This window comes from Scyliorhinus torazame, chromosome 7, assembly GCF_047496885.1.
Source record: "Scyliorhinus torazame isolate Kashiwa2021f chromosome 7, sScyTor2.1, whole genome shotgun sequence".
NCBI lineage: Eukaryota > Metazoa > Chordata > Chondrichthyes > Carcharhiniformes > Scyliorhinidae > Scyliorhinus > Scyliorhinus torazame.
The window spans coordinates 253,999,138-254,026,377 of record NC_092713.1 but is presented as its reverse complement, the minus strand read 5'-3'; the positions used below and the strand labels follow the sequence as shown (position 1 = coordinate 254,026,377).

The window sequence follows — 27,240 nt, the reverse complement described above, 5'->3', positions numbered from 1 at the left end:
CTTTAAACAGACTTATTTGGACACAGTAGGCTGGCTGCAGACAGGTAGCCCTGCAGTGGCATAAGCACAAAATTGTGCAGGACAACCAGCACAAAATTCTATGCTGACCTGCTCTGTGCTAGACTCCAGAGTGTCAGATATTTAGGACAAAATTGAAAACGGCACAGGACATATAGATCTTAACCTTCTGGCTAAATCCAGTGGACACTTACACCTTGCAGGCACTCTCAAAAGTCATATTTGGAGATTTTCTAGTTTTTTAAAAAAACTTGAGTATTAAATAGATTTAATTTTATGAACAGTGCAATGAGCCAAATGGTTGTATAATGAAGTTTTTCTTTTGCCATTAAAAATGTTGTGGTTTAAAACAAATCTGAAATGACATCAAGATTTGAACAGGAGTGGTTTTATTTCATGATCTTAAAAGGGAAACTGAACATCCTGTTTAGTATCTGGAATGTGGATTGATATTTCACAGAAATGCCCAAGATATTTTCCATGTGAATATAATATGATGTAAATTTAAATTAATCATACTCGCCTTTAAAATCAGTCTATTTATTAGAAAACGTTTAATATTGAAGAAAACCAAAATTCAGAGACTTTTAGAAGTTTTTGAAGACCACAGCTTTATTTGCATTCACATATTTATCCTCTGTAATGAGGTTCTTAGATAAAATTGCATTTTGAAAACCTTCAGATTTATCTGAATCCATTCTATATCCTGGAGCAGTTGACGTTAGCTGATCAAAATAGTTCCCTTAAAAACAATGTAATCTATAAAAATCTGTTTAAAAAAAACAAAAAGCAGGACTGTTGTCAGTACAAAAAAGCACCATCTAATGTCAAATTGAGATCAAATAAAAATCCAGCATGATTGTGAATTGGCAACAATCTTTATATACAAGATCTCTTATTGCACAAACACCATGTAACAGGCAGATGATGGAACAATAGCTGGTTAGGTTGCAAGTACATTTTCAAGTAACTACTCTAAAAGGACTTGTAACATGAACAGCTTCAGGATACTGGTACTTTAACAGCAGCCCTTTCAGTCAACATTACGTTTACTCAATGGAAATGATTCAGAGCATTAACGGAAAAAGACTTCACAAATATCAGGTTTTGACACTACATTATTTGACAATTGTGACATGGAACAGAATAGCAGTACAATGGAATCCACAATACAATTTGGAACATGGAAATTATGTAACACTAGGTCTGAAAGTGACAAAACATTAATACAGATTTGAACTGGAAATTCTGCTCTAGCTTAGCGTAAAGTCCTGATGCACACAGTGACCAAACATATACATATACACCTAAAGTAGCTACAAACATTTAACAGCTTCACAATTCGTTCTTTTCACTCCTTTAAAACAATCATCCCAAACAATTGAGGGATTTTTTTTTAATAGAACAACTTCAGTGCAAACCACCTTAGTGTGCAGTTGGTGCAATCTCGGATAAGATTTAGGCACCAAATGATTATATCTTGAATATGACTGCCAGGGGCTTAAAGATGCAACCGTTTCCAATATATCACAGCAATGCCTCTGAGCCAGTCTGCTTTTCAAAGATCCAATTGAAGTGAATGTTGAAAAGTAGAAACTGGACTGTAAAGCTCTTTAATCTTTCCAGGTGAGCAGTGAGCTTTACTCAATTCCACAGATATTATACAAATGCAAAAATGGGACAAATGTGATAAAGGTTTTTTTTGGGGCGGGGGGGGGGAAATAAAACAAAATACTGCAAAAATCAGAAAATGCTGTAAACACTCAATATTTTCAGTCAATATTATGTTTGCTCAACAGAAATGATAGAGAGCATTAATGGATAGAAACTTCACAAAATGTCAGGTCTTGACGCTACTGTTATTTCACAACTGTGACCTGGAACAGTTGGCCCATACCACAGCACCCATAACACAATTCGGCACATGATATCATGTGGGGTTCGGTTTTTAGGGAGAGAAGTCGCAAGATAACACATCAGGCATAATCATGGAAGTCAAGCAATATCTATGATGCAAATGCTTCACATTAAATGTTAACTTGTTACTTCACTCCACAGATGCTGTGTAATTTTCAGCATTTCTGTTTCTGGTTGGAGGTTTATTTGGGACTGGATATTTGATACACAGACTAGGAAGCTAGCAGATGCAAAACACAAACTCCAGATATTTTAAAAATACTCCACCTAATTCCACCAGAATTTCAGCTGAAAGATCACTTATCACTACTGCGCTTTTATCTGTAGCCAACTGAGGGGAGCTACGAGTAATAGAAGTTACATGTAGCTCACTTAAAAATAGGTCATCATCTTTATTGGTCTACATAACTGTCACTACTCCAAAAGTAAAGAACTGAACCAATGTGAAATATTTTGATAACAAAAGGCATGCTGCAAAGAAGTGTTATTTCTATTTTAGTACAATATTACCAAAAATTTGTTCTCATTTTGCCACAGCGAGTTGGAGCAAGGCTAGAGCGGAGCACAAACATGGCAAGGTCTGGTTGGGAGGAATGGCCTGTTTGAGCTGTAAATTTTATTTAAATCTAGATTATAAAATATTACTCAGTGGGTGCAATTGCAAAATTATATTCTCTCCACAAAAAGGACAATTTACCACAGGAAGTGAAGGTAAAACATTTGCTTTATTGCCGAAATCCAAGTGAAATGTGTGTAATTTTATGCCAGCAAATTTGTAGAGATAGGCACAAACCAAATTATAGTAACTGAAGGAGTTGCTCTATATAATTATTTCTGGATAAAGTTTTGTTGTAAACAGTAATACAACTTTTTCCTTATCAAAGATAATACATAAATTAAATCAGGTTTGCAGAAACAATGTGAAACATATCAGTATTTTCAGGAATAGATTATAAATCGTTGTTCAAGTTAATTGTTTTTACAGCAAAGCCAGAACTTTGAAATACCAATTGTAACTTTATCAAATGTTGAAATTCATTTGCAAATTGATTTATGAAAAAGCTCGATAATGAAAGCTCCGTTAATATGGTTTGATATTTAGTGAATGAATCTACTGTTCGACCTTTAATTCAAACAAATTGAGGATTGTGCATTACACAAAGCTTAATTATAGTATCGCAGCTACGTGAGATCTTAAATTAATTACATCTGAAGAAAATCCGTTGTAATTATATATCACTCATAACTGAAAACCTTAGTACTTGGATTTTACAGCTATTTCAGTTTCTCCAACATTATCTTTAGAATATGCACTAATTTCAGTTCTATATTATATGTTTTCTGAACAAAGGATGAAAATACACAGTGTGGAAAATCTAAAAAACAGCAAACAATCTTTAAATGTTTTTTAGTTATGAATTCTATATTTTATAGGGATCCTGGGACTATATTCATTGGAGTTTAGGAGGTTGAGGGGAGATCTAATAGAAACTTACAAGATAATGAATGGCTTAGATAGGGTGGACGTAGGGAAGTTGTTTCCATCAGCAGGGGAGACTACGACCCAGGGGCACAGCCTTAGAATAAAAGGGAGTCACTTTAGAACAGAGATGAGGAGAAATTTCTTCAGCCAGAGAGTGGTGGGTCTGTGGAATTCATTGCCACAGAGGGCGATGGAGGCCGGGACGTTGAGTGTCTTTAAGACACAAGTTGTTAAATTCTTGATTTCTCGAGGAATTAAGGGCTATGGAGAGAGAGCGGGTAAATGGAGTTGAAATCAGCCATGATTGAATGGTGGAGTGGACTCGATGGGCCGAATGGCCTTACTTCCGCTCCTATGTCTTATGGTCTTATAGTTAGTGTAATGGTTGTTCATGGCAGAAAGGTCTAATGAAGCATGTAGCACGGGGTCAGTTTCGGGGTCTATGTTTTCATTTCAAAAGATTTTTAAGTACATGGGCCTGGCAAAATTTTGTCGCACAATGAACAGGGTATGGGAAGCCTGAATCTAGCAGGGTTAGAATATTTTGTGGAGTTGAATATTTTTGTATAAATTCAGAATTTCTCCAAGTAGGAGGGGAAGCTTGGATCTGGCACAGTTCAAACACTTTCTGGAGCAACTGGGAATTTCCCCACATTTTAGAGGGCAAACTCAATGCGCCTACCCATAACTGGGCAGGCATGACATATTCTTCCATATCGATAATCAAAAAATGTAATAATTTCTTAGTTAGGGCCTTAGCAGCATCACGTTTACCGACATGCCCTTGGCATCTAGCAATGCTAGTACTCAGGTGTGGGGGAGATATTTACATTCAAATCTAGGCTTGTTTGTGGACTGCATTTGATTCCAATGCCGAAAGTGTCTAAAGGCAAAACTGCAGAGATTTTTGAAATTTAAGATACTGACAATGCATCTTGAAATTCCTATCCCTTCAATTGAGCAGGTACTTGAAATGGCACAATCTCCAGTCCAAAGCACGTTAAATAGCCCAACCCCAGAAAATTTAACAGGGGCTGGTGCACCATTACAGGGCAGGAGGTTCCAATACAACCCAGATTCTCCACCAGCCCCTCCCCCACCCTCAAGTCTAATCATGAATTTCCGAATCATGAGTTTTGATTGCTTAAATAGTATATTGCATTACTCAAATACTATTCCTCAAAACAGTCATTCCTTTGATTATGATTAATTTCATTTCAAGTTTTTACAAACCTTGTGCAGACTTTGTCTACATTTGTGGGCGAGAGTTAAAATTTTATTTTCCAATTGGAAAAAGCAGTTTATAGCAAGAACTGTTGAAACCTTAAAACTGCCCTCACAACAAACAATACATTCTTCAGTAAAAAGCTATTAATCTCACCCTTCCATGCGCTGCAGTTATAGGCTGTAAAAGAATGAGGCTTTTATTGAAACAGGCTACAAAAAGTAGGCCTTTTCTTGGACCTATGTTTCTTGTACTCCATGCACTTGCTTTAAAAAAAGGTAAATATCTGTATTGCAACAAAACAATTAGGGAAGGAGTTCCTTTGTGCACAACATAAAGTAATATCACAGGCAAGTTTATCAAGCATGCACTTATCACTTTTCGGCAGCTAGCAAACAAATATCTTCCCCATCATATTATAACTATGATATTTTTGCTTCAACTTACAATCTGATTCGACTAGCATCGTGTAACTCCCAAGCGAGGTCTATTTTCCATTATCATACTGGTCTATCATTGCCACACAAGATTGAGACAATGGATTTAATTACATTTCATTCTGGATTAAACAGTTGTTGCTTTCTTCTAGTGGGTATGCAGTGAAGGCATTCTATACGTCACGTTCTGGGGGAAAACATTAGCTTACACTGCAAACATCCAAACCTTCACAAGGCACATTAAACAGCATCAAGATCGGTTTATTTATGAATCACAAAGTTATGCAAAATGTCAGAAAGCTGGCCCAGATAGCAGACTTTAAAACTTGGGCACAACAATTCCAAAATGACTATACCGTTGACCCTAGCATCCTGAAATCATTCTTCAAACTTAGTACAATCACCAAATCCAAACAACTTCAAAAAACTTTTCCCCTTTGTTCTCTTTTCTATTAATTCTATTTATTGGTCAACTAAAGAAACAATGCCTTTCAAATGGCAAACTGTAGGTGAGAGGCGATCTTTTTGATGCATATAAGATTCTAAGGGAGTATGAAAGGATAGATGCTAAAAGGGTGTTGTCTCTCACAAGAGAATCTGGAACTAGTGGGCACTGTTCAAACATAAGGGGGCTGCAAATGAAGGAAGAATTTCTTCTCAGAGGATCACAAGTCTTTGGAATTTCTTCCCACAGGTGGCGGTGGAGGTTGAGTCATTGAATATATTATCGGCCAAGTTGGACAGATTTTTGATTGACAGGGGAGTCAAGGATTAGGAGGACAGGCAAGAAAAGAGTCATTAAGGCCACAATCAGATCAGCATTATCTTATTGAATGGCGGAGTACATTCGCTGGGATAAAAGACCTGCTGCTACTTTTATGATCGTAAAATCATTCTAGTGCTCATCCTTAATCAATCATCCTGAAAAACAGTAATTTACAAAGAAAACTCATCATGGACCATCCTGCTGCTAATCCAGATCTTTAAAAAGTTACTCAAAACCTCATACAAATAAAAACTTTTCCTACTTGCAACTATCAACTGTTATTTTAGAAGTTATTGGAGACCATAATAGTATATCGTAGAAGATAACAATGAATAATTAAATTCTCTATTTAAGATACAATTTGAAATCCACAATGCTGCAACCTACTTCACGGTAGTATGAACATGCCAAGAAATTACTTTTAGAAACTAAAAAGTGCTGTCAGTTGTTTCTCTCTTACAGATTTTTGGAATGTACTTCAGGAATCTTCAACAAAAACGAGAGAGACTACGAGGACAAGAAAACAAATCTGCAAAGCCTATCTTCATAATATATGCTGTTAATTTTGCTCACACATGATTTTTATATTTCCAAGTTGCACCCACCTGAATTTGGAGCTGGGAGCAGTATGCACAAATACACATTCCATTATAAATTCCCTTTTCAAATTTTCCTAGGCTGTCATTAGTAACATAAGCCAGGCAATCATAAACAACCGAGTAAAGGACAGGCATTGTGTTTGTAGTACATGCAATAGATATATCTTCTTTCTGTGGTTTCCTTAGTTTAAAAGCAACTCAGGTTGAAAATAGCAGCAGTAGCTACTTTCTGATAATGCTCATGTTTGGAGTCAGGAGGCTGATCACCTGCAACCATCAAGTGGTCCTGTTGAAGCATCCAGGCTGCTGTCAGTATCGGAGGCCAAGGTCTGCTCTGTTGACATGGATGAAATGTCATTGATGGAGGAAGACTGAGAGGGGCTGTTGTTGCTATTCACTGCTGCATCTGTTCTAAGTAAACAAAAATGGTGATACAATCTGAGAAAATGGCAGATGTTGACTGTAGAACATAGAACATACAGTGCAGGAGGCCATTCGGCCCATCGAGTCTGCACCAATCCACTGAAGCCCTCACTTCCACCCTATCCCCGTAACCCAATAACCCCTCCTAACCTTTTTCGACACTCAGGCTAATTTATCATGGCCAATCCACCTAACCTGCATGTCTTTGGACTGTGGGAGGAAACCGGAGCACCCGGAGGAAACCTACGTAGACACGGGGAGAACGTGCAGACTCCGCACAGACAATGACCCAGCGGGGAATTGAACCTGGGACCCTGGCGCTGTGAAGCCACAGTGCTATCCACTTGTGCTACCGTGCTGTACTCTCATACATTTCAAAAATCTATTTCCTGAAATAAATCCAACATAGTCTTGGTGTTTCCTATTACAATATGTTCCTTCATCCAATAGATACTATGTACTGTGATGCTAGGGAATGGGGCAAACACAGCAAAAGTGAAACGTTTCTTCACACCAGGCAAGAAATAAGAGGCTGATGGCACACAGGAAGAAGACATACAGAGGGTATGAGAGGGAGCAAGGGTAAAAGTATGATGGGAGTAGGCAGGGGCAAACAGAGGTTAATAGTTTGTAAAATGTACATATATTTAGTTGCAGGAATTTGTTTCTCCTCCCCCCCCCCCCCACTCAATCATCTGCTACAACAAAAATGTAAAGAAATAAAATCCAGAAAAAGATTACAAAGACTGATGATGAGCAAAATCATCGATAGGTCAAAAGAATGAGAAAGAAGGAATGAGGGAGATACAGATGAACTCCACAATGCTGCAACCTTACCTTCACGGTAATATGAACATGCCAAGAAATTACTTTTAGAAACTAAAAAGTGCTGTCAGTTGTTTCTCTCTTACAGATTTTTGGAATGTACTTCAGGAATCTTCAACAAAAACGAGAGAGACTACGAGAACAAGAAAACAAATCTGCAAAGCCTATCTTCATAATGTATGCTGTTAATTTTGCTCACACATGATTTTTATATTTCCAAGTTGCACCCACCTGAATTTGGAGCTGGGAGCAGTATGCACAAATACACATTCCATTATAACTTCCCTTTTCAAATTTCCCTAGGCTGTCATTAGTAACATAAGCCAGGCAATCATAAACAACCGAGTAAAGGACAGGCATTGTGTTTGTAGTACTTGCAATAGATATATCTTCTTTCTGTGGCTTCCTTAGTTTAAAAGCAACTCAGGTTGAAAATAGCAGCAGTAGCTACTTTCTGATAATGCTCACGTTTGGAGTCAGGAGGCTGATAAAATAAGTCATTAACGGTAAAACTAATCTGTGAAATATTATTTAAATGCATGGATTGCATTATGATTCTGTTATCTGAGACAGAAGAAATAAAAGTAGGCCATTCAGCCCAATGAGCCTGTTCCACCATTCAACTAGATATGTTTGATCAGCTACTCAGCGCCACCTTCCTGCACACTCTACATCAGTTAGTACATCAATATTAGTCTTAAATATACTCACCGATTGACCAGCCACAGCTCCAAAGGATGGAGAATTCCCAAGATTCACAACCCAATGTAAGAAATTTCTCCTCAACTAACGTCAAAATTGCTGACCCTTTATTCTGAGACTGTAACCTCTAGTTCTATATTCCCCAGTCATGGGAAACATCAACCCAGAATCAAGTCCCTTAACAATTTTGTATGTTTCAATGAGGTCACATTCTTTTACATTCTAAGGAATAAAGGCTTCATCTACACAAACTTTCTTCATTAGGATAAGCAGACATATGAACATACAAATTAGGGAGTCATTCATAGGCCATTCCACCCCTCGAGCCTATTCCACCATTTGATAAGATCATGGATGATCCGATTGTGGCCTCAACTCTATTTTTCAGTCTATCCCACGTAACCTCAAGAATTTATCCAACTCAGCTGCCATAGCTCCCTGGGGAATAGAATTTCAGATTTATAATCCGCAAGAAAAAAATAATCTAATTTCCGTTTTAAATGGTCCTTATTTTGAAACTGGTGTCCCCTAGTTTTAGTCTCTCCCATAAGGAGAAACATCCTCTCAGCATTCATCTTGTCAATCAGCATCCATCTTGTCAAGTCCTCTCAGGATCTTAAATGTTTCAATAAGATCACCTCTCATACTTCCAAATTCTAATGGTTGCAGGAATCAGTTGAATGAACCTTCTCTTAATTGCTTCTAATAACATCCTTTCTTTGTACAGAGTACTCCATATGTAGCTTCGCCAACATCCTGTATAACTGTAGCATAACTTCCATATTTTCTATTCTATTTTCCTTGCAATAAATAACATTCCATTTGCTTTCCTAATCACTTGCTTGTACCTGCATATTAACATTTTTAAATTCTTGTACCAGGACACCCAGATCCCTCTGCACCTCCCTCTGCACCTCAGGAGTTCTGCACCTCTCTATTTAAATAACTGTTTTTCTATTCTTTTTGCTAAAGTGGACCGGTTCATATTTTCCCACATTATACTCAGTCTGCCAAATTTTTGCCCACTCACTTAACCTATCTATATTCTTTTGCAGGTTCCATATGTCCTTTTCACAACTTAATCTCCTACCGGTCTTTGTCATCAGCAAATTTAGCAACCATACATTCATTGAAGGCATTGATATAGATTGGAATCAGTTAATCCCCGTGCCACCTCATTAGTTACAGCATGCCAACCCGGAATTGATCCTCTCAGCTTGGTTCGCGAACCAATCCTCTACTCATACCACACCACAAACACTTTTTTTAAACTCATTTTTACAGGAAGTGAGCGTCGCTGACTGGGCCAGCATTTATTGTTCATCCCTGACTGTCCTCCCATTTAGAGGGCATTTGCTGTGGATTTGGAGTCACATGTAGGCCAGACATCTAATAGATTCAACATCACAAAACCATGCTGACTCTGTCTGTTCATATTACGATTTTCTAAGTGCCCTACCATAATCTCCTTCATAATAAATTCTAGCATTTTCCCTATGACAGATGTTAGGCTAACTGGTCTGTGTTTTTTTGTTTTCTGTCTTCTTCCTTTCTTGAACAGTTACATTTCCTATTTTCCAATGTGATGGGACACTTATAGAATCCAGGAAATTTTGAAAAATTACAACCAATGCATCTACTATCTTGGATTTGGATTTTTTTTTATTGTCACGTGTACCGAGGTACAGTGAAAAGTACTTTTATGCGAGCAGCTCAACAGATCATTAAGTACATGCAAAGAAAAGAAAATACATAATAGGGCAACACAGGGTAAAAGATTAGAATGATTGTAAGATATGTGAAAAGAGAATCTGTTAGGGAGAGCTCGCAGAGAGTAGCCACGCTCCGGCGCCATCTTATCTGAGCAGCCAATTCCTTTAAGACATTAGGATGCAGGCCTTCAGGACCAGGGGATTGGTCAGCCTTTGATTCCAATAGTCTGCTGGCACCCTTGCTTTGATGATTGCAATTGTTTTAAGTTCTTCTCATTCCAGAAATCAGTCCAATGAATCTTTGCTTAAGGCAAGCATATCCCTCCTCAGGTAAAGAGACCAAAACTTCATACAGTTGCTTATGAAGTACCTTGGATCAGGGAAGACCTGATTGCACTCTGGTTTGATGAATTCTGAGATGGATGGTAAATGCAATGCACGATCTGCAAATTCTGTCACATGAAGGGCAAGTTGTGCTTGAAGAGTTATGTAGGGGGCAGCACGGTGGCACAGTAGTTAGCACTGCTGCCTCACGGGGCCAAGGTCCCAGGTTCGATCCCGGCCCTGGATCACTGTCCGTGTGGAGTTTGCACATTCTCCCCGGCCTGCGTGAGTTTCGCTCCAACAACCCAAAGGTGTGCAGGATTGGCCACGCTAAATTGCCCCTTAATTGGAAAAAAATGAATTGGGTACTCTAAATTTATAAAGTTGTTTGAAGATTTGTGCGCTCCTTCTTTTGCCTCTGCACGTTCTCAATGAAGCATCTTGGTGTGTTCAGGGTCTTCCTAGAAGAACCTTTCCTATTTTGATCATTCACAAGCCAGGGACTCCCTTGAGTGAATGGGGAGGTTTTATTTCTTCAGGGATGTTTTGAGGACATCCCTAAAGTGTTTCATTTTTCTGAGAGTTTCCTGCCATGACGGAGTTCGAAATAGAGCAATTACTACAGGGTCTCGCCATAGTCATAGAATGTTCAGGCACAGACAGGTCTTTTGGCCCATCGAGTCTGTGCTGGCCACAAAGCACCTATCCATTCTAATCCCATTTTCCAGCATTTGGTTAGTAGCCTTGTATGCTATGATGCTTGAAGTGAGCATCTAAATGCTTCTTAAATATTGTGAGGGTTCACGTCTCTACCACCCTTTCAGGCAATGAGTTCAAGATTCCCACCACCCTCTGTGGTGTTTCCTCAAATCCCCTACTTCGCACCTAATGGGCCCTTTTATAAAGTGAAAAGTTTCTTATCTACTCATTGTCTCTCAATTTTGTACGTCTCAATCAGGTTCCCCCTCAGCCTTCTCTGCTAAGGAAAACAAAGCCAGTCTAACCAGTCTCTCTCCATCACTGGTTTCAGGCATGTTCCACCCAGTAGAGCCAGTTCGGAGTGATTTGTGTCTTTATGCTGAGTAAGGTGGCTAGGGAGAGGATGCTGCTGTTGGACCACCTTTCTTCATAGAGGATCATAGAATCTACAGTGCAGAAGGAGGCCGTTTAGCCCATCGAGTCTACACAGGTCCTTGGAAAAAGCAACCTACTTAAGCCCATACCTCTACCCTATCCCTGTACCCCCACCTAACCTTTTTTGGACACCAAGGGCAATTTACCATGGCCAATCAACCTAACCTACACATCTTTGGACTGAGGGGGGAAACCGGAGCACCCGGAGGAAAGCTACGGGGAGAACGTGCAGACTCCGCAGACAGTGACCCATGCCGGGAATCGAACCTTGCCAACAGATTTGGAAGATCTTGCCAAGGTACAGCTGGTGGTACGTCTTCACTGCTTTGAGGCATATTCTGTAAGTTGTCCCAAGTCTCCAAAGCATATAGAATCACAGAGATCACTGCTGTCCAGTAAACCATGACCTCAATATCGGGATTGAGATCTTGGTCCGCAAATACATTTTTCCTTAGTCGAAGGCTGAGCTGGTACATTGGAGGCAATGATGAATTCTGTTGTCTTTGTTTGCCTTCGTCGAGAAGAGGATCCCAAGAGACTGAGATGGTCCATGTTTTCCAGGATCTCAGCACAGGGTGAGGTGTTGTGCCATGGGAGCTGGTTGGAGAAGGACCTTTGTTTTCTGAGTGTTCTCATTTGCTTTTGAAAAGGGGTCAACAATGACCTGGAGTTCAGTTTGAGCGCTGAAGGTCTATGACAGAGGCAGGGGTGGTTTTGGATTGAAGGCAGCGTAGGTTGAACGGTTTCCCCATCTGTTGTCTCAATTGTCTCTGTGCCTATGGGTAATTCACTGGAGATGAGGTGCACTATTGCAGTGAGGAAATGAATGGGGACAATGGCAGCCTCGTTTGTCCCCAGGTTTCATTGAGATAGGGTTCATGGTGGCTCCATGGTGAGGATCATGGCTTGTATGTCATTATGGAGTTGGTAGGGGTTTCTCAGCCACTGAAAAAAGGCAGTTGCGGAGGATCTTTGCAATGATTTTGCCTGTGTAAGACCGCATTAATCACCTCACATTCTTTACAGAGATTCTAGGGACTATAAACCAGATCTACACAATTGTTCTTCATAGGATAATCCTCTTGTTCCAGAGTGAAACTTTTCTGCATTCTTTCTAAGGCAAGTAAGTCCTCCCTTAGAAAAGGAGACTAAAACTGCAGACACTACTCCAGGTGTCGATTCACCACGACCCCATGGCCCCATGCGTTTTTTTACGCAGAGGGTAGTGGGTGCCTGGAACTCGCTACCGGAGGTGGTGGTGGAAGCAGGGACGATAGTGTCATTTAAGGGACATCTTGACAAATACATGAATAGGATGGGAATAGAAGGATACGGACCCAGCAAGTGTAGAAGATTGTAGTTTAGTCGGGCAGCATGGTCGGCACGGGCTTGGAGGGCCGAAGGGCCTGTTCCTGTGCTGTACATTTCTTTGTTCTTTGTTCTAACCATACGAGGGTGAGATGGCAGGCAGGGGCAGCTGTAATATTGGACACCACAGCAATGACACTGTGTCCGCCTCCTTCCCACGCTGCCATAATACAATTTTACTGGCTGTGGGGGAGGTAATGGCCAGCCTGCTTGCCTGTGGACGAACTGAGCCCCTATTGGCCTCTTCCCTCTGCTGCTGGAATTTGTACCACCAAGGCATGCAGGGGCCTTCTTGGCCCACGGTGCCCTTTGGAGTCACCCTCCCAGATAATTCTCCCTGCTGGGCTTTCCCTCCCTCCTCCACCCCATTGTCACAATCCCAGACATAACCACTCCCTCACTGGGGACCATGCCAGCCTGGCCCAGCACGACCCAGGTTTTAGAGTTCAGCTCCATTGCTACATGTCCCCTTCTTGGACGGCCTGCAGTTCCAGCAGCGGCTGCCGCTACCAGTGACACTGCAAGGACAAGAGAGTTGCCAGTCATTTGGTTGGCCTGCAAGTCTCAAGTGAAACCTTCTCCCTGATGGGAGTGGATGGGCCATTTCAAGTCAATTAATCGTCCAACAGCTGTTAAACAGCTTCAGGGTAAGCTGGTGAAGCAGAGTTGGACCATCAGCCTTACATAATTGGAGTGAGACTTTAACACTTCTATTCCAGTCTCTTTTGTAACAAAGGTCAATATTTGATTTGCCCTTCTAATTTGCTTGCTGTATCAGCTTAACTACAGGTCCCTTTGAATACGAACATTTTTCAGTCTCTCCTGTGACGAATGTGAGAAACGTTCATATTTGAAAATTTGTATTTAATACTTTTTTTTAAAAAGTATTTTTATTGGAATTTCTATTTTATAAACAGTTGTATATATACACATCACATTTTTCTCACCCGTGCTAATTTCCTTTATTATAGAGGTTTAGTTTGTCCTTCGTTTAACTGACCCTACGTGCCTTTCATTGCCCTCTGGATCGGTCTATGGTTCCTCTCCCGCCCGCCCCCCCCCCCCGCCCCGGCTTCGCTTTTCTTTTCTTTTCCGGACAGAGTGGAATCATCTCTCGTGGTTTCCCCACCTTGCGCCTCTCCCCCCCACCTTCCGCCTCTCTCTCTCTCTCCACCCACCCCCCCCCCCCCCACCTCTCTCTCTCTCTCTCTCCACCCCCCCCCCCCCCCCCCCCCCCCCGGGTGGTGCTTCCGATCACCAGTTGAGCAGGATTCTCCGGCGTGCGATTAGGGAAGCGAAAGCAAGGGTGTTGGCCCCCTTCCCCATGTGTAACTCTGGCTGCTCCGATACCCCGAAGCTTGCCACTATTGGGCATGGCTTCACCCTCACCCCCACAACCTTGGACATTGCCTCGGAGAAGGCTGTCCAGAACCCAGCAAGCTTAGGGCAAGCCCAAAACATGTGGGTGTGGTTGGCCGGACCCCTCTGGCACCGCTCACATTTGTCCTCCACCTCCGGGAAGAACCTGCTCATTCGGGTTCTGGTCAGGTGTGCTCTGTGCACCACTTTGAGCTACATTAGGCTTACCCTTGCGCAGGAGGAGGTGAAGTTCACCCTGCTCAGTGCTTTGCTCCATAATCCCCATCCTACCTCTGTCCCCAATTCGTCTTCCCATTTTTGTGATCTCGTCCAGTTGAGTCCGAGCTCTGTCCAGTAGCTGTCCGTATATTTTCCCACATAGCACCCCCCTTCTCGTTGCTTGTGCCTATCAGGTCCTCTAATAGTGTGGTTTCTGGGGCCCCAGGGTACCCCACTGTCTCTTTGTGGAGGAAGTGTTTTATTTGGAGGTGTCTCATTTCCTGTACTTTTGCTAGCCTCCACTTCCTCGTCAGTTCGAGTGTCGCCTGTCTGTGCCCTACGTAGAAGTCCCCGACCATCAATGTGCCCCCGTCCCGCCTCCATCTTTTGAAGGTGGTATCTAGCATGGTTGGGGGGAATCTGTGATTGCCGCATATGGGGGCCATGGAGGACATTTTAGTTATCCCAAATTGTTGTCTGAGCTGGGTCCATGTTCTCAGAGTGGCCGCTACCACTGGGCTTGTTGTGTATCTTGGTGAGGAGGATGGGAGTGCTGCTGTAGCCAGGGCCCGGAGGGTTGTTCCTTTACAGGATGCCTCCTCCATTTGTACCCAATCCGTGTCGGGTTCTTGTACCCATCCCCTCACTCTTTCTGCTGTTGCTGCCCAGTGGTAGTATTGTAGGTTTGGTAAGGCCAAGCCCCCTTTGATTTTCCTTCTTTGCAGTGTCTGTTTTGGGATTCTTGGGATTCCCCCCCCCCAAACACACACACAAATACCATGATTAGACGGTCTACGTTTTGGAAAAAGGCCTTCAGGATGAAGATCGGAATGGATCTAAACAGGAAGAGGAACCTTGGCACTACGTTCATCTTGATCGTCTGCACTCTTCCCGCCAGGGAGAATGGGAGTGAGCCCCACCAGTGAAGGTCTTTTCTTTCTTTCTCCACCAGGCTGGTCAGGTTCCACTTGTGGATCTGTGCCCAGTCTCTGGCTATCTGGATCCCCAGGTAGCAGAATCTGTTCTGGGCTGTTTTGAACAGGAGCCCCTCGAGCTCCCTCCCTCCCCCATTTGGATTCACTGGGAATGCCTCGCTTTTGCCCAGGTTAAGTTTGTAGCCCGAGAAGGTTCCAAACTCTTTCAGCATTTGCAGTATTGCCTTCAGTCCCTCCTGTGGCTTCGAGACATAGAGAAGCAGGTCATCTGCATAGAGTGAGACTATGTGCACTGTCTCCTCTCCGGATTCCCTTCCAGCTTTTCGTGGCCCGCAGGGCTATTGCCAGCGGTTCGATGGCTAGCGCGAACAAGAGTGGGGACAGGGGGCAGCCCTGACTTGTTCCTCTCTGCAGCTGGCAGTATTTAGAGCTGGTGGTGTTAGTTCGGACGCTCGTTTTGGGAGCGTTGTACAGGAGCCTCACCCAGGCGGTGAACCCCGCTCCTAGCCCAAACCGTTCCAGTACCTCGAGGAGGTATTTCCATTCGACTCTGTCGAAGGCCTTTTCTGCGTCCAGGCAGATGACCACCTCTGGTGTTCTCTCCCCAGTAACAATCCTGGTGGGGGGGTATTTGACCCACCGGTCCTGCGGGGTCACCCATATTTACCTGGTAGACGCGCCCCTGCCCTCCGGAGTTTCCCTTCGTTAGGGGGCCGTACAAAATGGCCGCGGTCGCCGCTCTCACCATGAGGTCGGGCCCCAGAGTTTCCTTTTGTCCAGGGGGCACCCACCATAGCCGGCAGCTGTGTGTACGCCACGTGGCTGTGCCCCTGCACTCCAGGGTCTCCCTTCGGCCTGAAGTTCTCCCGAGTGGCTGTTTGTGGCACCATCTTGGTTCCTCGCCCTGCTCCATGCCTGCCGAGGCCTGTGTTCGTGCTGCTTATCGACCGCACCTTTCCCTTTGCTTCTTTTGTTCTGCGCTCTCCCCCCCGACTCCTCTCCCCCCCCCCCCCCCTTAGTCCCTGTTCCTGTCCCCCCTCCTGTGTTCTTCCCCCCCTTCTGCCCTGCCCCCCCTTCTCTTTGTGCCAGGCGCTCCCTCTCCCCTGAGAAGCGCGCCGCGGTCCTCCTTTCTTCCTGCCCTCCCGTGTTAGCCCTCCTCACCAGCACGGTGGCCCCCCCCTCCCAGCACTTGCTCTGGTCCTGTTTTACCTTCCTTTTTCTAGCCCTTGTCTCGCCCTCCTGTCTGCCTTTTTCACCGTCATTCATCTTGCTTCGCTCCCCCCCATTGCATTGAGAGGTGGAACGAGCCCGGGAACGAGTCCTGCACAGTGCACCAAACACGTGTGTACAGTTCGTGATCCTATTGTCTCTGTTTGCGGTCTGCCCGCTGCTCTTTGTTCCGATTCTTCCTTTCTTTCCCATCCCCGTCGCTTTCATGATGGCCGTCGTGGCTGTCCCTCCCCCAGTTTGTTCGCTCTAGCGAACTCCGCTGCTGCTGGGGTGTTAAAAAACAGCTCCTTCCCCTCAAATGTTACCCAGAGTTTGACCGGGAATAGCATCCCAAATTTCACATTACTTTTGTAGAGTGTTGATTTGGCCCTGTTGAATTCAGCCCTTCTTTTGGCCAGGTCCGCCCCAATGTCCTGGTACACCCTTATGGTCTTCCCATCCCACGGGCTCGCTTTCGTCTGCCGGGCCCACTTTAGGATTTGTTCCGGCTTGGAACCTGTGCAGCTTCACGATAATCGCTCTGGGCTGCTCCCCGGCTTTGGGCCTGGGTCGGAGCGACCTGTCGATTTCTGGGGGGTTTGGAAACTTCACCCTTCCCAGTAGCTTGCCCAGCATTTGGGTGACGTAGCCTGTTGGTCTCTGCCCTCCATCCCCTCTGGCAGATCCATTATTTTAACATTCTGCCACCTAGACCTATTTTCCTGGTCCTCCACTTTCCCTTAGGCCCCCCTGGGTCATTACCAGCCTTTTCACCTCGGTTTCCTGAGTTACCATCCTGTCGCTCTGGTCCGAGGCGGCCCTCTCGACATCCTGAATAGTTTTCTCCTGCACCTCCACCTTCTTTTCCAGGCCGTTGATGGTTCGCTGCATTTTTTCTGTTGTCTCCGCCAGCATCTCCTTCATCATTGTGTGGAGTTCCGTCCTGAGTGCCTCCCTCATGGCGTTTACCTCCGTTTTTATCTCCTCCTTTATGGCGTTTATTTCCGTTTTCAGCACACTATTCCATTCCTTCCCCTGTGCCGGGGGGAGGGGAGGGGGCCTCGCCCCGTGGGGTCGTCTGCCTGCGTGGCCACAGCTCCTGCTTTTTTCCTTCACCTTCGCTGCTGTTCCTGCTTACATCTCGCCGTCCCAATTTATTATTTGCAGGCATATTTCTGTCTGTGCCTCTTTTTTGCCTGGGTTTTGGTGCGAAAAAGAAATTTTTTTTTTTTTTTGTTCCCCCTAAAGAAATAAAAAACCAAGGTTTTTTTTTTTCTCCTTTAAAAACGATTCTTTTTTTAATAAAAAGGTTTTTTTTTTCCCCCTTTAAAAAAGTTGTTCTTTTTTTAATTTGCAGGAGGAACAAGGAAGGTTGAATTTTAAAAATCTTGTTTGTTCTTGTGTTATCCTCTCCGTGCTCCGACTTTCAGGCCATTTCTGAGCGATCCCCACTCCTCCTCCACGTGCAGCTCACCAGGACCAGTCTCTTTTTTTTTTCTCTCCCTCTCCAGCTCCATGGAACAGAGCTTTGGCACCTGGGCAGGGCCGAATTTGCGGGGCCTAAATAATAATTTTTTTTAAAAAATTCCCCAGGAAAACCCCCCCCCAAAAAGCCGCGATTTTGTGGCTGTGCGGGAGCGTCTTTGCTACAGCCGCTCCATTTGCGATCGCCGTCGGAAGTCAAAATCGCATTTAATACTTTTGCTGTGATTACAAAGGGAGATAATTATTGATTTTTGCAGGGGCAATGTAACCTTTTGTAACAAGACACAAGAATGTGGTGGGCTTTTGGATGCAGGTGGTATAGTTAATGGGAGGGGCCAGGTATGTTAGTTGTCTCTGGAACATCAAGACAAGACAGGGGTCCGTTTGCTCTTAAAGGACTCTCTCTCTAAAAGGTTTTTCACCAATATAAGCAAGTGGAAACCCTTGTTGTTGACTTTATCCATGAGACATATTCAAGAGATGTCGGTTTGCTTAATTGGAAAATATATATCTATACAGAAGCAGGTTTAGAAAACAAGTAAAATGTTGTAACGGTTAAATGCAAGCTATTTTTATGCTGCTAGTGTGTTTAATTCAGTGTTTAAATTTAAGTTTATTTTACCATAAAAGCTGTCTGCTGGTCAGTGTCATCACTCCTGTAGTGCAGTAACATTTCCTCAGTTTTCCCAGAGTAAAAAGTTGGGTTCTTGTCTGGAATCCTATAACAAACTGGGGATCTGGTCCGGAGCCATAACACTCCATTCCAAAAATATTCTGCTTTTCTCTTGTTCCTACAAAAGTGGATAAACTCCACACTTCCCACATTATATTCCAACTGCCATGTCCTTGCCCACTCGCTTGCCTGTGTTCCTTTGCAGTCTCTTGCATCATGCTCACAGCTTACGTCCCCACCTTTGCCTGGTCAGCAAACATTAATTTATTACGCTCCAGCAGTCTCCTATTAATGGGGCAGAGGCCCAAGAACTGATCCTTGTGGTTCCCCAGTCATTACCACCTGCCAACTTGAAAATTACCTGTCAATTCCTACTGATTTCTGTCCATTAATAACTCCTCAATCTATGCTAATATATGACACCCCCAATTTCATGAGCCCTAATTTTGTGCAAAAACCCTTCTTTGGCACCTTATAAAATGCTTTTTGATAATCCAATTACACTACATCCAAAGGTTCCGGTTACAATGTCAAAATAATTCTTAACATGTGTCAAATAGGATTTCCCTTTCATAAATCTGTGTTGACTCTGCCCAATGAGAGAATTTTTCCAAGTGTCTCGTTATCACATCCTTATTAAGACTTTTGCATTTTGCCTACCACTGACGGCAGCCTTACTGGCCTATAGTTCTCCATTTTCTATCTCCCTCTTTTTTTGAATAGCTGAGTTATGTTTGCTACCTTTTAATCCATGAGGACAGTTCCAGGCTCTGGGGAATTCCAGAAGATCAGAACCAAGGCAATCATAATCTGTGTAGCTACCTTTAAAACCCAAGGGTATAGGCCGTCAGGTCCAGGAGTTTTGTTAACTTCAAGCCCCAATAATTTCTCCAGTATTATTTCTTTACCAATACTAATTTCATTCTCACTGGACTCTTAGACCCTGAATTGTGCGCGCTTTCTACTGTGAAGACAGAAACTAAGTATTTGTTTCATGTCTCGCCAATTCCCACATTCCCGGTTATAATTTCCTCTATACCTGCCTCTAATAAGTGCACATTTACTTTCACTCATCTCATTTTAAGTACCGTGGAAGTGTTTTATGTCTCTTGCTCATTTGCTCTCAATCTGTATTCTCCACCAATTTCTCGGTCATTCTTCGCTCAATTCCAAACTCCTCCTACCGCTCGGTTTTCCTGCTCTTTTTGGCAACATCGTTAGCCTTTTCCTTTAACCTAATATATCTTGTTAGCCACATTTGGGCCACTTTCTTTATTCCTTAAGTGAATGAGTTTTTGTTACAAATTATGAACTCATTCTTTAAATGATTGTCATTGTTTAGCTCCCATCATGTCTTTTAACCTCGTCTCCTAAAGTAAGTTAGGCAACTTACCACTCATGTTTACACAGTTTGCACAATTTAAAATGTGGACTCGTATTCCCTCAGGTTGGCAATTGTTTTGTGATTAAAATATTCAGACTGCAAATCATTTTTCCACATACTTCTCTTTTGCCTCCTTTTCCCTCTACCCAATCTTTAATTCCCTCTTAATTGTTCTTTGTGTAGCTGATTTGAAATGGAATTCGCCAAGTTTCCATCCATCTCTGACCTCTGTTTATTTCTCAAATATTTAAATGGCATTAGCAAAAGAAATACAGTGCCTCATTTTTCACCAAGGTCCTTGTTGCCCTCACTGGACTATATCAGCTCACACTTCTAACAACTCCATGGGCAAAACATTTTGAAACGTAAATAAGTATTTGTAGGTTTAACAGGGCATTTTGCAAGATCCCCCATTCAAGCAGAATCTGGCATTGTTAAATATGGAAAGGCTGCATTTTCAACAATTTTCCTCTGGAATAGGAGCAGCAAATTGTTACTTCTGCTCAATCATATGAAAATCGTCACCGCGGTTTTTAACAATGCAAGGAGCTATATTGAGCCCAAATAGTATGTTAAACATCACACAAAATTATCTAGAAATATGGAGGCTGACATTCAAATATTAGTCAGCTGTTCCTCATCCTTAAAACAGACTGCAGGTGGGGGATGTGGAGAAAAAGGAAGGCTCTCAGCTATTGCAGGCCTGTCTCATGCAATTTTCAAGTCTATTGTGGTAAACTCAGAACTCTGGCACAAGGTACTGACAGTTCGTATCTCCACGGCCTCCAGCACTCAGTGGCACGCTGATTCGTGCTCTACACAATTTGTTCAGAACTCGCTCTGACAGTCTTACTTTCTTGGCTCTGTTGCTAACTTTTGGTTGGTTCAATTTGCTCTGTTTTATCATTTTTGCTCTAGTCACCAGGTATCTTTATACCGCCACGAGGTTCAAGTTCAAGTACTGATCAATAACTCAACACACCAATTAGTAAGGTTCAAATCAAAACACATTTATTATACACAGTAAATCGCTTCACATGCATAAACTCTACTTTCTAGGTTATTTCTATCACTAACAGGCCTATACTTAGCTTCGGACTGGCCCACCAGGTCAGAGGAACAAATGGCCTTTCGTTCAGGTCCTGAGTCTGTAGGATTCAAAAGCTGGTATAGACTGGTAGCTAGGAGCGCCTATCTTGTAGCGAGCGTTGACTTGAGACTTACTTGCTTGGAGCGGCAGCTTGGGCAGTTCACTCTCAAGGGTTGATTCGCTGCTGAGTGACCCTGCCAAGAAGGACGATTTGAACTTGGGGGCTTTACTTTATAGTCCCCAGGGGCTTCCTGCCCTTCGGGGCAGACCTCGTACCTGGTTCCAAGTGATTGGACTACTTTCCGATCACTTGGATTGATTTCTCCAATGTTGGAGCGGTTCCCTGATCGCTAGGCGGTCCTAAGTGTCCGTCGGCCTTCCTTTGTCTTGGCTCCTGCTGGCGCCGAGGAGTCTGGCTTGGCTCTGTTTACCTTAACTGTTGCCATTGTGCCTGGGAATCGCACATTACTATGTAGATGGCTGCTATATTACTAAGCAGATGGCTGCTGGTTTCAGTGCTGTCTGGTTGTTTTGCCGGTTCCAATATATATGATTCCTGTATTTGCTAGTCTTTGCCCGTGTTGGCTGAATTTCACTTCAGCCTTTGCGGTTCTCCATTTTAAGTCGGGAAGTGGCCAACTCAGGTGGCTACATTCCCTCCTTGTGATCCTAATGCGAAGCGTGAAGGATCACATAACTGCGTTGTCTTCATTCCCTGACCTGGCGAGCACTCTTCTATGGCCTCTACCCTGACCAGAACTATGCAAGAAAAATTTTAACTAACATTCTAAGTGGCGCTATGTCAAAACAGGGACATGCATTAGAAATTTTTTTTAAAGGGTACCTCTAACTGTCCTCATTAAACTACACTCACTCAAACATTTCAATCATATTAACTTCTTAAACAATACACACAAAATCATGGCAGCATTATTCACATTTTTCCTGGCTTGGCAGTCAAGCTCAGGATTGTACAATCGCTCATTAAACATTCCTTTATTCACAAAAGGAACGCAAACGAATGTCCTTTATTATAGATCGCGGGGGTCGGGTGTCTGGTCAACACCGAAAATAGGGGATCTTATCCTATATACCGGGGTGCGAGCACGATAGGCTCTCCTTCGCCATTTCCTCAGGCGAATAGTCTGCACGGTGCTGCAGAGTATCGCCAATACTAGTAGGAATGCTATTAAGTAGGACAGGGAGTACCAAGTTATAAAACTGTTACACCAAGATGGTGTGGTGTCACTTGTGACTGGGTTCTGGGTGCTATGGGGAAGTGAATCATTAACGGCTGGGGGGGGGGGGGGTTGGGGTCAGGGGGTTCGCGTTCGCGCGCAACCAAATGTTCATTAGGGTGATGAGCAACACGGAGGATGTCCTCATGGTTCTTCTTCTTTCTCTTCCCTTCGCTGGAGCTTCTGGAGTTCTGTGGGATCAAGCATAGTGTCTGTTACCATCTCGGTTTAATATCTTGTCTGTTAGTATGTCTGTCCTTCAGTGCCAATTCTCCCGTTACAATTTGTCACCATGTGAGACTCCCTCATTTTTTTATTTTAAACCGAATATTCAGGACAAGACACACTTAAAAATACTGAAACAGTGCGAGCCGTCTCGCAGGCTGTGCGATTTACCATCCAAATGTTTGAGGATGTAAATAGCATAGGGTTGGCAACCTAAGGGTCGCCTGAAACAAAACAAAACTTTTTGAACCAAAAGTGCCGAAATGAGGTGAGTATGGGCCACGACGGGCAAGATTTGGATGGAATCCCCGGGTAGGACGGCGACCAATGCCGTGTGTGCTCTACCCGAGCGTAGCTGACCAGAGGGGGGTTCCCAGGCAGGGCGGAGACAAATGCCGTTTTTCCACTGCCTGAGCAACCGACAAGAACGGGCAAAAATGTAGTCATCGTGGGGGGTTGCCGTATTGGTTCTACCTTCGAACCAGAAGGGCAGTTATGAACGGGGGGTTTGGTTTGGCAAGCTCTCAGCGGTTTCGGCCAATGAGTGTGCTGGCAAGTTCTCAAAGGTTTCTGCAGACAAATAAGGCGTGGGGCCGTGGAAAAAAATTTCCGATCTCACAAACAACATTTAACAATACCACTACAAACAACATTAAACATGCTGCAGGTTCCATCAGAAAGGACACCGTTTTCTCCCAAGCGGTTCCTTTTTAAAACATCATCTGGACACCTCCGTTATCAGTTGCGAACAGGGTCGCAAAGGGGTTCTCGCTTGGGGAGTCAGACTCAAAGTCGTCATCTTCTCCCGGATGCCAAACTCTGGCATGTATCAGGGCTGATAGGGCTGCATGGTGCGATTTGGGGTCCACCTTGTTGTTCCGGATGAGCCTGAATGAGTTGTCGCGGTGTCAAAAGGTGGTGTCTAGTTCTGTGGGGAAGGAATTGGGGTCGTAATCGTGGGGCGGTGGTCTTTGGTGGGGTTTATTGAGGAACGTGATGAGGAAGGGATCACTCGAATTGTGGTCAGATTCGCTAGGTGTGGGTCCTGTTGCATGGGGATAGTAGGGAGGCATGCTGTGGCTGTTGTCTGAGTCACAGTCACTATCTCTGCTGCTGCTGTCTGTGGGTGTTCCGGAGCGGAGTCGAGAGTTCGGGGGTGGAGTCGAGGGCGAGTCCGTGGATGTGGTGAGCGTGTTGGGGGAGGGTAGGGATACGTTGGCTGTGGGCGGGGCGTGGTCTGCTGCGTCGAGCATGACGTGGTGTGCGTGGTTGGACTGTGGGCCATATGCCTTAAGTTGGTTAATATGGAACCACGCAGTCTTTCCGTTGGGGTACTTAATTTTGTAGAAGGAGGGGCTTACTTTGTCCGCAGTGGAGTACGGACCCGAATACTTCGGTGACAGGAATGTGCTGGGGTTATAGATGGAGAGCATGACTTGCTGTCCCACCTCAAACTCAGTCGCATGCAATGTTTTGTCGAAACAGTCCTTGCTCTGTTTCTTCCGTGTGCCTAATCTTACTGCGGCTGCTAGCTGAGCCGTTTTTACATTCTCAACTAGTTGTTTTACTGCGTTCTCGTGTGTGAGGGCCGTCACTTCGGGGCTGGTCAAGTCCAATCCTAAGAAAAATTCTGTGCCTTTCATGGGGCGTCCGGTCATGAGTGTGTGGGGTGTAACCTGTGGAAGTTGAGACAGTATTTCTTAAAAACATCAATGCAAAAGGGAGGACTGAATCCCAAGTGATGTTGTTCTGTTGGACCATTTTTATGAGGGTGGATTTTAGGGTCCGATTCATGCGCTCCACGATACCACTTGACTGGTGGTGGTATGCGATGTGGAATTTTTGGGTAATGCCAAATATCGGGAGGACGTTCTTCATGACACGTCCCGTAAAATGGGAACCTTGGTCGGATTCAATGCTGCGGGGGTGTCACCATCTCGTAAAGATGTGGTGGGTTAAGATCTTTGCGGTGGACTTTGCCGTGTTCGTTCTGGATGGGAATGCCTCCACCCATTTCGTAAAAGTGTCTATGACGACTAATACGTATTTGTAACCATTCCAGCAAGGGGGCAATGGTCCTATAAAATCCATCTGGAGGTTAGTCCAGGGGCCGTTAACGGGGCGGGTGTGACTAAGCTGAGCCTTCTTGGCGTATCTGTCCGGATTGTTCTGGGCACAGATAAGGCAATTCTCAACGTAGTGTGTTACGTCTTCTTTTAAACTTGGCCACCAACAGAGCTGCCTGAGGTGGGCTGTAGTGGGATCAATCCCTGATGTCCATGACTGTCATGGAACAAACAAATAAGTTGATTCCTGTCCTGTTCAGGAACCACATAAAGGGTGTCTTTTAACACCACACCATCATGTGTGGTCACTGCATTTTTAAACCTAATGTAAGGTGCTGGAAATTTTCCTTTCAAAATCTCCGAGATTGCTATCCTGCTTCTGGGCCTGCACTAAATCCTCGATATTAGTCTGCGAGACCTGAACTGCATTCACTGGTGCGCTTTCGGGGGGGGGGGGGGGGGGGGGGGGGGGGGTGTCCAAAAATATCCGTGCCTGGAACCTGCTTTGGCCAGTGTGTCGGCTTTTACATGTCCAGGGGCAAGGAACGGTGGTGACTTTGAACTTTAACGATTCCGAATTCCCGTTCTGTGCTTTTTCGAAAATGTGGCCGAAGGGAGGGGTTTTCAGTCTGTGGAAACAAATCCTCTTGCTTTCCACAGGGGCAGGAATTCTGTAAGGCTGTTACAGACATAGAGGCTGTCCGAGTATATGTCTGCTGGGCTGGGGAAGGAATCTAGGTGATCCACAATGTACGCAACGGCTGCTAGTTCTGCCACCGGCGCGCCTAAGTGTCCTGGAAGTTTTATTGTGATTTCTTCTAGGGTGCGTCCCTGCGAGTCCTCGACATAAATGCCGCATCCTGTTATGCGCTTCCCTTCTAATATTGTGGAAGATTCATCCACATATATTCTTATGGGTTCGCACGTGTCTGCGTGCTTGGGGCTCTGGGTTGGACTACCTATCTTTCTGGGGGGTGTTTTCGCAATAAAGGGGCCTGTGTTGTGGTGCGGTGAGATGATTTCACATTCGTGGGGAGTGCCTGGGTACTGTAGGTTATCTGCTAAGAAAGTGTGGGTCTTGTCCTTTTAACAGCGATGTCCTGTCCCTGCAAAAGAAGGGTCCAACTGGCTGCTCTTATTTGACTGACTGTACCGTCCTTAAGTCGTCCGTCCAGCAAATGTTGGGTGGGGGTGTGTTCCGTCAGGATTGTGATGGGGTTCAGTCCGGTTATGTATGAAAAATATTGTACTGCCCAAAAACCTGCGAGCAGGTGCCTTTCACAGGCTGAAAATCCCTGCTCCACAGCATCTAAGACTCTGGAGGCGTAAGCCACGGACCTCAACTGTTCGTGCCGTTCCTGGAGGAGCACGGCCGAAAGGGTGCGGTCTGTGCTTGCTACCTCTATCGCATAGGGGGAAAGCAGGTCTGGAACTTGTAGTGCGGGGGCTGCTATGAGTGCTCTTTTCAAAGAGTCCACAGCATCCGTATGCTGCGGAAGCCATTCCCAGGGGGCTCCTTTCTTTAGGAGTTCCGAGAGGGGTGCTGCCTTGCTGGCGAAACTGTCAATGTGGTTTCAGCAGTAGCCAACCAGTCCTAAAAACGACCGGAAGGCTGAAACGTTCTGGGGAAGGGGTAATTTGGCAATCGAGTCAATCCTTTTATGCTCGATCTCGTGTTTACCATGTGTGATAATTGTACCCAAATGTATCACCTTGTTTTCCAAAATCTGGGCCTTTTTGGGGTTTACTTTACAATCAATTTCTTGTAGGAGTTCCAGGAGTTCGGTCAGAAGCTCGATGTGTCTGCAGTAATAGGTCGTCCACATACTGGACCAGACATTCGGGGCGAGAAAACTTTGACAAACCATTTGCCAGCTGTCGGTGGAAAATGAGGGGGAGTGTGGAATCCTTGTGGAAGGCATGTCCACGTGTACTGCTGATTTGTACAATTGAAGGCAAATTTGTATTGGCACGCTTTTGCCAATGGAATGGACCAGAATCCATTACTGACGTCCAAAAACGTAAAGTACCGTGAGTTGAGTCCCTGTTTGAGCATGGTCTCAGGACTTGTGGCTACCATGGGGGCTGCTGCGGGGGTGACGTTGTTGAGTTCCAGGTAATCGATGGTCAGTCGCCATGATCCATCGGGCTTTCTCACTGGCCAAATCAGGGCATTATTAGTGGAGGCTACTGATCTGAGTACGCCCTGCTCTAATAAGCTGTCGATCACTTTTGCGATTTCTCTCTCTGCCTCTTGGGGAAATCCGTATTGCTTTTGGGGTCTAGGGTCAGGTCCTGTGATTTGAACAGAACCAGTCATCCGGCCACAGTCGTGTTTGTGGGTCGCGAATGCTGTCCTGTGCTTCTGCAGAACTGCCCTAACCTGCTTGTCTGTGCTAATCGTGGACGGGTCAAACCAAAATT

General features: G+C 44.4%; 1 protein-coding gene across 4 annotated transcripts in view; it reads right to left on the bottom strand.

Moving 5' to 3' along the window:
- Positions 1-603: 603 nt before the first annotated feature.
- Positions 604-27,240, bottom strand: part of LOC140426960 (mitogen-activated protein kinase 9) — a 114,150-nt gene continuing 87,513 nt past the window's right edge. For 2 of the 4 annotated variants that reach the window (XM_072512278.1, XM_072512277.1), the window contains exon 12: positions 604-6,851. In XM_072512278.1, the coding sequence (XP_072368379.1) occupies positions 6,709-6,851 (143 nt within the window). In that variant the 3' untranslated portion in view covers positions 604-6,708. Of the gene's footprint in view, positions 6,857-21,186; positions 22,717-27,240 lie in introns of those variants that run through there. The other 2 variants (XM_072512280.1, XM_072512279.1) reach the window with 2 other exon arrangements.